General features: G+C 37.9%; 1 protein-coding gene across 1 annotated transcript in view; it reads left to right on the top strand.

Moving 5' to 3' along the window:
• The window catches only part of Sept10 (septin 10), a 59,857-nt gene that overhangs the window by 31,113 nt on the left and 14,728 nt on the right, over positions 1-14,016 (top strand). Inside the window, exons 4-6 of the mRNA XM_023717376.1 lie at positions 5,176-5,274; positions 8,683-8,844; positions 12,282-12,387. Of these exons, the coding sequence (XP_023573144.1) occupies positions 5,176-5,274; positions 8,683-8,844; positions 12,282-12,387 (367 nt within the window). The remainder of the gene's footprint in view (positions 1-5,175; positions 5,275-8,682; positions 8,845-12,281; positions 12,388-14,016) is intronic.

Below are 14,016 nucleotides of genomic sequence, written 5' to 3'. Positions count from 1 at the left end.
CACTGGGATTGTAGGCATATGCCAGTACGCCTGGTGCTGGGGCCGGCACAGTGTGCCCACGGTGTGCTGGGGCCGGCATGGGGTACCAGGGACCAAGCTTGGGACCTGTGCTTGCCAGGCAGGGGCTTCTGCTGCCAAGCTGTCTCCCCAGCCAATATAGGACTCATATTGTTGATGAAAAAGTAATGCAAGACATGGAGACAAATGTATGGTACATGAAGCTTTTTGGCTAAATTCTGACTAAAATATCTACTTACATTAAGCATTGTAGGAAGGTTTTGATAGTGAAATTTTAATTTATATTTTATCTCATTTTTCTGTAATATTATAAAGATTATCATTATTGCATCAGATTTAAGACATAAGATAAGGGAGAAATGAATTGGCGTAAAGTAGTAACTTCGTTCCTTTTTGATAGTATGCATTTTCATTATTACAAGCAGTTTTGTAATAGGAACTCTTTATGTGATATATAAGAGGGTTTTCAGTACTATCTTCTGCCTTAAATATGAATAAGTGATTTATATGGACCTTCTGGGAAGAAGAGCTTAGTAGAAGGGACACAGGCCTGCGAGACCTTGCTTTAAATGTCTGAAGCACTTAGAAGGTGATTATTGACTTAGCGCTAGTCAGTATATGTCAATGAACGTATTTTAAGTGAATTTAAGCATAGAGTCAGTAGGTTTGATGTACTGAATTAATTTCACTGTCTTGTGGAATAACATCCACAATAGATTTAACTATGTACATTTATACTTAAAGTAAATTTTAACTTGCTTTTCCCCATTAATTTATTTATTGGACTGTTTTCTATCAGTAAACAAAGCAGTAGAGAGATGTCATGATGCACTGGCTGGCAGAAACACTGAAAGGATACCCAAGACTTGAGGGCAGACTCATTTATGTAGGTGGGCGCTGATCAGGGTCATTCTCGGAATATCAGGCTCTGAGCTCTGGCAGTCTAGAGCTTATATGGAATAAACAAGGAGGGATTACCGAAGCAGAATGGTTTGTCAATTCGGGATTGAGCCATCTCCCTGGTCCCCAATTGGGGATTGGCTTATGTAATGTACATTATAGTGGCCAACTATTTCTAAGAGACAAGAAGCAATCAGAACTGCAAGAGGAACTGTTACCTGGGCAGCTAAGAAACTGAAGTATACTAACTGGGGGGCCATTTTCTGTTACAATAAGGTGGCAGTGCCACCTAGTACAGACCACATGGGACCCACTGTAGCTCTCCCTTAGAACTAGGCCATCTCTGTCCTCAAAGGAGCCACTAATGTGAGGTAGGCATTTCCCCAGAACTTTTTCAGTCCTTGTCGGGATTACAGGCATGTGCCACCACACCTGGTTTAGATCTGACCCTAAGCAAACATCCTGTCTTCAACATCCTGCTCTGTGACTATTGCCACATCTGTAACATAGGAGCTGGCCATGACTGTACTCCTGCAGGTCAGTGCCTGCCACAGCTTGAGATATGCAGAGCTGTGCATCAGTACAGCCCCTCTCTCTTCAGGATCCTACCCTCAGAGCCAGCCATCCTGGCGTGCCTCACCAGCTCGTGAGTCCTTCAGGCTCTCAGTACCACTCTCGGCACTCTGCCCAGGAAATGTGGTTCCACGCCAGTGAAAGAAAGTGTAGGAATCCCCTCTTCTATTTCCCTCCTCAGTGATCACAGTCGTACGCTTCTGGTTGGGTTTGTCCAGGTACCTAGGATGAGCCCGGTGCCAGGTACTCCTTTATGGCTGGAGAGTGACTTCAGTTTTCATGTTTTATGCTGAACTGCTGTGTGGAAGACTTGCATGCTGTGCGGAATAGTCCATTTTGACGGGGTATCCTTACCCTGTCCTCATCTCAGGAAGAAATGTTTATTTTTTTACTTGTGTTATGCTTGCTTAGTTTTTAGTTCTTCTGAGTTTGAGTTTGTTTATGTAAAATAAGAAAATTCCTATTTTGCTAGCAAAAAAATGTGTTTCTCTAAAATTATTAATTAAATAAGTACTTTTTATGATTTTGTTTTTCTTTAGAGAGACATTGTGATTCTTTTTTCGTTTGTTTTGTTTAGGATTGAACCCAGGGCCTTGAATATGCTAATAACCATGAAGTATATAAATGAGCTTTTTTTTTTTTAATTTGAGAAGGAGGTTTTTTTTTTTTGAGGGGGTGCTATTTCACGCTGCCTCAAGGGCAGGTCTGTTACAGCATCTGGAGCTGGGGATTGAACCGTAGTCCTGTGCTCCTGCCTGCATTTACCCAAGCTTTAAACAACTGAGCTGTCTGGCAAAGCTCTTGGCTCATTCACTTTTAAATTCATTTTTTATCCTTTGTTTTATACCTGTCTGTTGCATCCTGAATAATTATTTTTGCAGTTGCTACTTCTCTCTTTAGCTTGGTCTAGTGTACCTGTTGCATTTCTCATTTTACTTTATTTTTCAAATCTGTGCACTCTGTGTGATTCATAGTCATATTAGTAGGGCCACTTAATTTCCATTATTGTGAAGTTCTTGATTTGTTTTTTGTTTTGTAGTCACTGGAAACCCTAATATATAACATTTTTGTGGATACTTTATTGTTCATCATGTTGGTTATTCATTGTACATTATAATACACTTGCTTATTTTTTTATTATAGTTTTCATGATCTTTGAAAATTATTTGCAGGGGTACTTTGAGATCTAAAGTGAAGATGTCTTCCTTTGAACAAATTGGATTTAACTTTGCTAGTACCCTCTGGGCACAGAGGCCCCTAAATGGCTCTAGATACTCTAGCGATTCCAGACCTCCTTCATGGCTTGCAGTTCCCAGAACGAGAGAACTCCTACAAATAGTGTTTGTGCAAGGCTGACCCTGGCTACAAGCCCCAGGGATGTGTTGTTTGTGGGGCTTTTTCTCTTTTCCTTTTCCCCACTTCATTTTATGACATGGTTACTGGTTGATTGCTCAGGTCTGGAAGCTGAGCAATCCTCCAGAACACATGGGAGGCTTGGTGAAAAGGTAGAAAAGACCGTATTTGGAATTTAGTCTGAGGAGATGGAAGGGTTTTGTATTGCTTTGAATCACCATTTCCCTATGCAAGGGCCCTTCTAGCAGGGATGAGAGCAGAGGAGAAACACCAAGGCAGCGGGCAACTCCATGCTTGTCCCTTCCTGTGGACCCTTGAGGAGAGGGTAGGAATTAGGGTTTTATTTCTGTTCATCCTTACCCTGAAAATGTAAGCTTTTGGGATCTCAGTTCACTGTGGAGAGGGAATCTATAACTAGAATCCCACCTCTGTAGCCCTGGGCTTTGCTGTCCTCCTTCTTACCCTGTGAGTCCTGCAGAAGAAATCCCCCAAACTGGATTGATAAATTATCTCAAGACAAAGCTAAAATTGATGCTCTTACAGCAGAGCTTGATGAACTTTTTCTGTAAAAGGCTAGAAAGTATTTCAATGTTTGTGGGACATAGAACCTTTTTATGAACTGCTCAACTCTACTATGGTAGTAGTATAGTCACAGACAATACCTGAACAAATGAACATGGCTGTGTCTCAATAAAACTTTATTTACCAAAAAGCAGGCATCAGATTGGCCTTGGCACTTTGACCATAGTGTCCTTCCTTTTTTCTGCTTCCCTCTGGTTTCCTCTTTCTCTTCAGTTTTGACCTGGTTACGTAATTTCTTAACCACCTTTTGAGCTTTTTGGTGTTTTTAAGTCAGTTTCTTTCTTTTCACTGGAGCAACAAGTCTATTATTTACTGGAAGTGGAACTTATGGAAAATTTGTTTGGAAGGACTGATATTTTTGTAGGGTAAATGTTTGTGGTTTTTAACTTTTGAAAATTATAAAGCAGGGCATTCAGAATAAAGAAACTCATGATTATTTAGCTTATTTAATAAGTTCTACTGGCTACTTAAGTCTAATAAAAGCTTATTTGGAATTTTTATGTCAAATACTCCTTAAAGATTAATTTTTACTGTTCTTTTGGGAAGAGAATTCTTTTGGGTCACATTTAAACTGGTTTTCTTAGGATCACTTGCAGGTGTTCATAATCATTGTGGTAATGAAATGAGTTCTTGAAGTGTTGAGGGAAATGTAGTTCTTACAGAAAACGCAGAATTCTAAGATACTAGTTTTATCCTCACATTGTTTACCATCTCGATATAGAACACAGGGCATATTACAGGTTTTAAAAAGGTGATTGACCCTAAGGACTAGAATTGTCAGGCAACCTACAATTCAGTTGTAACCACTTTATTGTGTACCTTAGCTGCACGAGGTGCTGCTCTGCTATGGAGTGACAGTATTACAAAGGTGTCCAGGGAATCCCAGGAAGGACTAATTAAAATGATGCTAACATTCTGCCTGTGCAGTATGATTTAATTTGCATCCTGAAGAATGAAAAGTGTAGGCAGCTGGGGAAAAATAATGTTCTAGGGACAAGTTATCTGAACAAGGTACTTGGGGGAAGAGATTGGATTGGCTTTGCCTTTGTTTATAATAACTGAAAATAAAACCATGCCAGCTTACCTGTTAGGTACTTTCCAAATCTGTATGCCTTTCCTCTTTGTTATATTACTGCTCTTCATTACAGGATCAATTTTTGACTTTAGTTGATAACTATCCCTTTTCTCAGCTAAACAATATACTGTGTACCAATTTGTTTACAAATTAGACTCCTAGCTTCTTTTTTTTTTTTTTTTTTTTTTTTTTTTTTTTTTTTTTTTGGGGGGGGGGGGAACTGGGGATTGAACTCAGGCCCTTGCGCTTGTCAGGCAAGTGCTTATTCTACTGAGCTATCTTCCCGGCCCCCTTTTTTTTTGAGGTGTCTGTCCTTTTGTTAGAACTCAATGTGAATGGATGCAACAATGAATCATAAATTTGATACTGTTCCAAGTATAGGTTGTCCTTATGGTTGGAAATATTACCTTTGTGAATGGGTGTTCTTCTGGATGTTGTGTTCTGTCACTGAAGTTATCTGTTTAGCATAAATACCGCCTGCTTATTAATTGGTAAAAATACATACCTCAAACTTGAGAGCTGTACAAATATCTTTGAAGGTAGCATGGATACATGTGACATTATATTTAAATAATGATCTTTTCAGCTATCAACCCATCGTTGACTACATAAATGCTCAGTTTGAAGCCTATCTCCAAGAAGAATTGAAGATCAAGTGCTCCCTCTTCAACTACCATGATTCCTGCATCCATGTGTGCCTCTACTTCATCACCCCCACAGGCCACTCTCTAAAGACACTTGACCTCTTAACCATGAAAAACCTGGACAGCAAGGTGGGGTAGGAAAGGAATCAACTTACTGGACTTCAATGTGTTTGTGAACTGTTAAATTATCTTTGTGATATGTATAGTAGATAGATAGATAGTTATACTTATATATAGTTGTAGTTATATAGGAACCAAATATACTAATTATAGTAGCTTTTATTCTATACCTCTTTATAACATCTGACAAGGCTATATCTTATTTTCTAGAGTAATTAAGTATAGAAAATGAGATGCAAAGAAGCAACATAAAATTTTAGCTCCTTTTATAGTGATTAAATTGCATTCCAGATCATGGGTATTCTGTACATTTTTTATGCAGGATTTATTTGACACTGATTTCACTTCATGATACTGTTAAGTAAGAAGCACTTCACTGGCCAAGATGAAGGAGTAACACTTCATTCCATGAAATAGTGACATGTATTTTAATTTGGACCAGACCAAGAAACCTACTTTTGATTTTTTTTTTTTTTTTTGAGCCAAAGAACTATGTATAAATTCAGAGAGCTATTTAAAAGTATCTGTTCATTAACTCACTTCAGATTCTTAAATTTGTTTAAAAGATGGGTAAAGACTAGTTATTATCTTGCATTAAAAGAAAAATGTCCTATAATCATGAATGGCATGAGAAATTCAACTTTATAACCCTACCTACTCATTGTATAAGGTAGTATTTAAAACGTAAGGGGTTTGCGATGTTCTGCTTCTCAATAAAAATGGAGATGGAAAGTGTACAGGCTATAGTGAAGCCCAAGCAATAGATTGTATTACTTTTAGCACAGTCCCTGGAATTTAGCAAAATTTGATGAAACTGGTGTTGCAGACATGCTCCTTTAGCAGGGGTGTTCAGGAACCAGCGGAAGAGAAAATGAGCACTTTTCCCACACTCCACCCTGTAGACTCTCACAATACCTGTCTCTAAATTCATAGTACATACCACCAAAGGGTGTAAGAGATAATACAGTATGACCTTTCTAACAGTACTGTATTTAATTCAAACAACAATGAAATGTTTTGTGGTTACAGTGAAAGATCATCTACATCATTCTTATACTTGATTGCCATCTACCCTTTTCTGCTTTATTCAGTTGTTGGGGGAGAACTGAAATTGGGGCTCCTTTATCATAATCCTTCCTTTAGCTTTCTGTTGTACAAACCAAATAAGAATATTACAACTAGTATTTTTGTATGTTTAAGGAAAAAATTGAGATATACCTCAGTTACTTGATTTGGCACTTAATATATGGATATACAGTACTATGTATTTTTGTAGAGGCAGCTGTTACCTACAAGCCACCTGGCAGGTGCAGAGACATCCTGTTTTGCACAGAGCACTGAATAAAGTTATTTCTCCCAGCCTCCTCCAGGCCATTGTCTTCAGTTCCTAATGTCAATTACTTGTCTACTAGACATAGGAAGTTACTTTATCTTATGCAAATGGAGCACATGACTATCTTTGACAACATCTGTTTCTTTTCCTTCCCTCTGATAGACATGTAAACAGTGATGTTTAACAGCCAATCTCCTACAGTTTATTGTGGAAGTAATTACTGGTTAATCACTTGGCTCATTTCATTGAATATCTAAATATAGAATATTGAAATCAAGGACTTGGCATCAAAATCTGTATGTATAGTAAATAATTTAACATGTGACTTATTTATCATGATTGTTGGAAATTTTTCTACCATTAATTTCATACAGAGATGGAAAAATGGTTATCTCATTTGGGGCATATGGAAAGCCAGTACATCCAAATAAATACACTGAATCTGCAAAACTGAAGAAAACAGGAAAATTTAACAACAGAATAGAAATTAGAAGTATTACTTTTACTCTTATTATTCTGAAAATTGCATTGTGATCTCACTCTCTACCTTACATTTTCTCATTGCTGGGACAAAATACCAGAGACCTAAAGTTAGAGGGGAAAGGTTTACCGTAGCTCACAGCCTGCAGCAGTGTGTTACTTGGTTTACTCCAAGGCAGAGTGGCAGGGCAGAGGAGCATCATGGGGGAAAGCAGTTCCTGGTGGGTAGAAGGCAGCAAAGCAGCAAAAAGCAGCAGCAAGTGACAACAGCAGCCTCTTTCTGTCCCTTACAGTCTGTCTAGGCCATGTGCCCTTAGGGCAGGTAGCGCCCACATCTAGGAAGGGTCTTCCACCCACATTCAGAACTACGTCAGAGCAATCAGTGGATTAATCTAGTAATCATGCACTTAATCCAAACATTACACACTCTATACCCAGCCACCTCTGAAAAGTTCCACTGTGACCACATGAGGCTTTGGGAGGACCTCTAAACACAAGCCATACCATTCTCCCTGACACTTGTGACTGGTTAACCTAAGGTTTTTGATTGAAAAATAAAAAAAATCCCAAGTTGTGAAGGCATCAATCTTTTGTGGGACATTAATCTCTTACAAAACTAGATTTATTAAGTAAGTCAGTCTTCTCAATCCCACCTCCCTTCCTTCCTGGCAGTGATGGGAGTTAGTACTTCTGAAGAAGTTATTCCTTTGTGTCAGAAACACTTTGAGTTGGTATTGGCAGAGTTCCCTTCCTGTACCACCCAGGTAGGTGTCCCTGGCGACGGCATGCTGACGGGTGGAGTCAGGGCTGAGACAAGCAGAAAGAATGGTCATCTGTTGCCCAGTTTTACCAAGAAATCAGTTACCTTAACCACTTGGTGCTTGGGTTACTCAGACATAAATATTCCTAGTACGTTAGTTGATAATTTCATCTATCTATTTTATTACATTTTACTGATTATATGTGTCACTGAATTATAAGAGACCAAGGGTGAGAGTAGAAAAAGAGGGACTTTTTAACATATATGCTGCCAAAGCAAGCATGAAAAATGATATTTAAGCCTAAAATTACATGCCCTCTTCGTGCAGCCGGCAGCACGTCAGTCTCATAAGCCTGGAATTGACTGAGAGGTGACTCTAAAAAGAACTTTCTTTTTAAAAGCACACATTTGGACAAATCATTGTAGTGAGTGTGTGTGTGTGTGTGTGTGTGTGTGTGTGTGTGTGTGTGAGAGAGAGAGAGAGAGAGAGAGAGAGAGAGAGAGCAGTAGCCAGGGCTTACCAGGGTCGGGGGATATGTACCACGTCTGCACAAGACTAGACGGTAAAGTCCAGGCCTTACATAGGTCTCCGGCAGCGACTCATCCCTGCTGTGTAAATGGAAAGCAGCCATGGAAGCTGCCTAAATGAATGGACTCAGTGGCGTTCCAGGAAGCTTTTCTTTACAGTACAGCAAGCTGTACTGTAGTTCTCAAGGTCCTGATCTTGGGTAAGGAAATTTATTATCAGTGACTGAATGGTTTTGCCTGGTGTGAATAATAACTATGGGATTGAAAACAGATCCTCAATTAAGAGATTTTGTGTTTTCTTTTCTCTTGTTAATAGGTGAATATTATACCAGTGATTGCCAAAGCAGATACAATTTCTAAAAGTGAATTACAGACGTTTAAAGTTAAGCTCATGAGTGAGTTGGTCAGTAATGGTGTCCAGATATACCAGTTCCCAGCAGACGATGAGACCATTGCCAAGATCAGTGCCACAATGAACGTAAGCTCCTCCTGGAATGCTGTTTGCTTCTGACCAGAAAATAAAGCTGTTTATGACCACCATTTCTGCTCCCATATCTACCTGATGTGGGATTTTGCTTCCTGAGATTTCATTTATATGGGTAACCATGTTCAACTATAAACTGAAAATATTAACTGGAAAATTCCAGAAATGATAGCCCATAACTTTTCCATCATGTACCATTCTGAATGGTATGATGATATTTCCTCACCTGGGTATTTTATCAAATCACATCATCACAAGAAGGGTGAGTGCAGTAAGATTTGAGAGAGAAACCACATTCATGTAACTTTTATTCCAGTGTGCTGTTATATCTGTTCCACTTATTAGTTGTTAATCTTTGTCATGTCTAATGAGTGAATTAGATTCATATATATGCATATAAAGTATAGTATGGTCATGGTAGGGTGGTCGACCAACCAGGCTGGGACATCCACTGGGGATCGTGTGCGAGGGTAACAACTGTAATGTATTTCTACATGGGTCTTCCAGAAAGACTCCCAGCAAGGTACGATTTCAAACATCCCAGACAGGGAATGAAACATTTTATTTTAAATTGGAAGGGTATTTTTGAAGCATGTCTTCACCTAAATAAAGTTACGTTGGTGAGACTAAGACATATCTTTTATGGAACTGTATTTAATTGCTTGGGAAGATGCCTCTCCTATTCGAACAAATGGGAAGATTGTGCAGCTTACTATGGAGTGCTGCAGGGCCTCATGTATTGATGAGTATCTTGAAGCTGGTATTTAGTCTTACCTTCTGCCAAGTCAGTGACCTGGGAAACATCCACCTGACTTTTAACTTAATGTAACTAAGACAACCAAGGTCTTTATTTTACTTTGCTCATGAAAAATGTGGTAACATTTCGTAAGCGTCTCGTATTTTGAAGGGTTGTGGTTTTGGGACTTGGAGATTGTGGGAGTTATTAATTTCCCTTAGACTAATAGCTTACAAGATTAGGTCGATAGTGCTCATCACAAGTATTGTTATGAGGATTGAATAGCATACCCTTGGTGATGTGTCTGACTGGAAAATTACAGAAATAAATAGTCCATAAACATCTAGTTACCATATATTCATTCCCTTTCCTTCCTTTTTAATTTTTCATACCCTATTAAAAAATTTAAAGTAAATCTGTAACAATCTAACATGTAAATAAAGAGGTCTTGATTCCTACATATTAAATTGTCTTTATATATAATTTTATTTCTTGTACTGTTCTGTAATTATTTTCAGAAAGATACAACTAAGAAACTAATATCAGTTACTAGTAAATATAGTACTTACACTTTTTATTTTTTGTGTATTTGGTGCAAGCTGTCATTACTCAGCTTGGACTCGTAGTGAACCTCCTGTTTTCAGCCTCCCCAGCACTGGGATTACAGGCGTGTGGCACCATGCCTGGACTCGGTGGCCAGCTCAGCACACCCAAGGGTGGGGCTGGCACAGCATGTGGTGCCAGGGATCCAATCCCAGTCCCTGTGCTTGCCTAAGCAGGTGCTTAGTCCCCTAAGCTATCTCACTGTCCCATCACTTAGGGTTTTTAATTAGACTTTTCTTCTATATGATACTCAACTTCAGACACTCACTTGAGTCCAGCCCCTGACTCGAGCTGATTCATCTTACGTAGGACCTCATTCTCTACGCTGCCTCTTCCCACTCTGCTTGCTCCAGTAAATCCCATCCTTCCTTGTCTAGTTTGCTTTATACCTTCCTGTCCTAATGATCTCCTCCTTTCAGTTTCTATTGCCTTTGCTGACATCAGTTTGGGACTTTTATGACTGATCCAAAAATATGATAAATGCTTAGTTATGTCTTAAAAAAATTACTATACTGAAAGATACATTGCTGTTGATTCCCCTCCCAAAAGAATATCCCCCTCACTTCAAACACACTTACATTCTTTTTTTTTTTTTGTTTCAGACTACAAATTCTTGTTTCAAATGAAGTTACCACATATATAAATATAACTTAAGTGGAAAGGGGGACTTTAATTCTACTGGAAATATTTTATTTCTTAAGCTGTAGATTTATGTTCATTTTATTCTATGTTTTATATTCCTGAAATTAAAAAATATGTATATTTTAAAATCTAACTTAATTTTGATGTTATATGAAAATAATCAATTACTTATTGGTAAATCAGGGAGATTCACCTTTTAGATGCTATTAAAATTGGTAAAACAAATTTTCTAGTTTTATAAAACACAATAAGAACTACCATAACATTTATACACTGCATCATTCTTCTTATTGAATTTCATTATAATAAATTAAAAATGTTTATATCATGCCTATAAGTTTACATGATGATGATAATTATAGGTACCAATATCCATTAAATGCTCACGTTGTATAAATATAATTCATGGATTCTTGAAAAATTTATATGAAGCTATTATTTTTATATTAATACTAATACATATTTACCAATCTACTTTTGATAATCAGAGGAACTGTAAATCTTACCATAGCCTTACATTACTTTTAAAAAGAACTTTACTTAGTTCCTAGCCTTTTTCTTTTTTCACACTTATGTTCTATCATTTTTACCATGTTCTGAAGCAGTCTAGAAATCCTTTTTTTTTTTTTTGGCGGAACCGGGGATTGAACTCAGGGCCTTAGGCCTTCCAGGCAAGCACTTATTCTACTGAGCCATCTCTCCGGCTCCTAGAAATCCTCTATTGCGAATCTCTTTGGCTATCACAATATCCTGAATCAATTCAAAACATTTACCTTTCACAATAATTAACTTTGGAAAAGAGTCAGATGTTGCATGGTCCAGATCTGGTGAAGAAGGCGACTGAGGATATACTGTGGTGTTTTTAAGAATATGTCTTTCTGTTGGATGGCACAAGGTAATATTGGTCACACCTTATAAAGACTCACTGTCGAGGACTTCAGAACTGTTTACAAAAGTGGCAAGAACATTCAAAATGAGGCATATTTGAGGGGATTAATAACAACATATCTTTTACTGTAATATTTTAATTTTAACATTCATTGTATGTATTGATCACTTCTTATATACTTTTGTATTAGAACCATATGTCTATAGACAGTAAATACAGATACATTGTTTTGTTGTAATGTGTATAATTTCTTAAACATAGACTTTATCTTTTAAGATACATAGCATAGGTGAGGAAATAACACCTATGCTAAAATTCTCTGATTTTGTATTCCCAGTAGCGCTAGTGCCTTGTATGTCAAAGATGATCAGTAGATAATTTTCTTTTTAGTAGGTAATTATTTTTTTTCTAGTATATATCCAAAACCAAGTTTTAAAATCTGAGACTTTGCAAGTTATTTGATTGTAATAGATTTGCCATTTAGAAAAATCATTTTTAGTTGGTCAGCTGTCACATTGGCATGTCATGATGAGTTCAATTGATATCATGGTTCATTTTTAGGAACATTTGCCGTTTGCTGTTGTGGGAAGTATGGATGAGGTAAAAGTTGGAAATAAGATGGTCAAAGCTCGCCAGTACCCTTGGGGTATTGTACAAGGTAAACGAGGTGGCTGATGGCTTGAAAATTTGTATATTGCCTGATGTCTTAGTTGTGTTTTCATTGCTAGGACAAAATGCTCAACACCACAAAATAAAAGAGGAAAGGTTTGGTTTAGTTCACAGTCTGTAGGTGTTCCAGCCTGTAGCTGGCTGGTTCCAAGGTGGGGTGGCATGGCAGCGGAGAGACAGTCCACAGCAAGGCAGACAGGAAGCAACCTCCCTTCTTTCCCTTTTCATTCCATTTAGGCAGTAAGCCTGTTGGCTGGTGCCACCCAAACCCAGCGTAGGTCTTCCCTTTTCCATAAATCCATCATCCACACCCAGAATTACGCTGAACCATCTGTGGACCAATCCAGTGTCACACGCTCATGATCCAGTCCGTCTCGAAAGCGCCGCCTATGCACGTCTAGATACTAGCCATAACACCTAAGCATCTTAAAATTACCTTTGGTCCACTCTTTGCGGTGGAGCTTCTCTAGGGTTGTCAGAGGACTTGGCTGTCTAGGGTTCAGGCGAGCTCTGTAGAGGGAGGCAGAGCACCCAGTCTGTATTGTATGCTCCTTGTGCCACACCGCTGTTCTTCCCTGACTGGGTAGGCACTTCGATCAAAATTTGGGATTTTTTTTTTCTTTTTCTTTTGTTTGAGACCAAATCAAAGGCCTCATGTGTAGTAGGTAAGTTTACGCTGTACCATTAAGCTATATCCCAGTCCTTGTTCAGAATTTGAATTTTTAGTATTAGATATGCTATATGAACTACCATTTAACTATGGGATACATTAACCATCTTACAAGCTTACATATTTTTATGGTTAAAGCATTGTCATACTATTTCTCAAACAAATCCATCAGCCAACTTGATGTTAAATCTGCTTGACATTTGGATTATTTATCTAGCATTTTTGATGAATAATTAGTATTATCTGGTTCATTTGATTGCACCTGCTGGCATCCAGTGTTACTTTTTTAAATTGAGCTTTTTAAAAAATTAATGCACAGTTCTGAGAAAATATAAAACTTAATATATTACAAATATAAAATGGGAGGCTAGGGCAGGAAGATTGCAAGTTTGTGGTCAACGTGAGCAATAGGACAAGATCTTCTCTCAAAAACATTAAAAAAAATAGTTGCACCTAAAACTCTCAGTCACAGTAACTTGTATTTATTTGTAGTCCTATGGTCATTATAAAGTTAGACTGTATTAAGTGGTGCATGCCTGTAATCCTAGCACTGGGGGTGCTGAGACAGGAGGTTCACTATGAGTCTGAACTGTGTAGCAAGACCCTGTATCATATAAAAGATTTAAAAGATAAAGTAAAGTAAAATAAACTATTAGCAAAATGTTAGTAAAATAACTCAAGTATATTGTAACATAATAAATTTTGGGGGGATATTTCCTGATTATACATTGGCTCTTAAATTTAAAGCAAATCTCTGGTCTGTTAGTTAACATTGCCTATGATACAGTGTGTATAATGGCAGTTTCTTCCTTGGTTATTTGTGTGAAACAATTACAGCTATGAATGAGTTGAATCATTTTGCCATTAATTCACATGTGTTTTATCTGTTCATCCAACAAATGCCAGTTGCACACTGTCGTCATAATCCAGCATTGCTCTTTCTGGTTTCTGCCTGGC

This window comes from Octodon degus, unplaced genomic scaffold (genome assembly GCF_000260255.1).
Source record: "Octodon degus isolate 3935 unplaced genomic scaffold, OctDeg1.0 scaffold00052, whole genome shotgun sequence".
Lineage (NCBI taxonomy): Eukaryota > Metazoa > Chordata > Mammalia > Rodentia > Octodontidae > Octodon > Octodon degus.
Note: the sequence above shows the minus strand (reverse complement) of the source record. Positions and strands in the feature narration are given on the sequence as shown.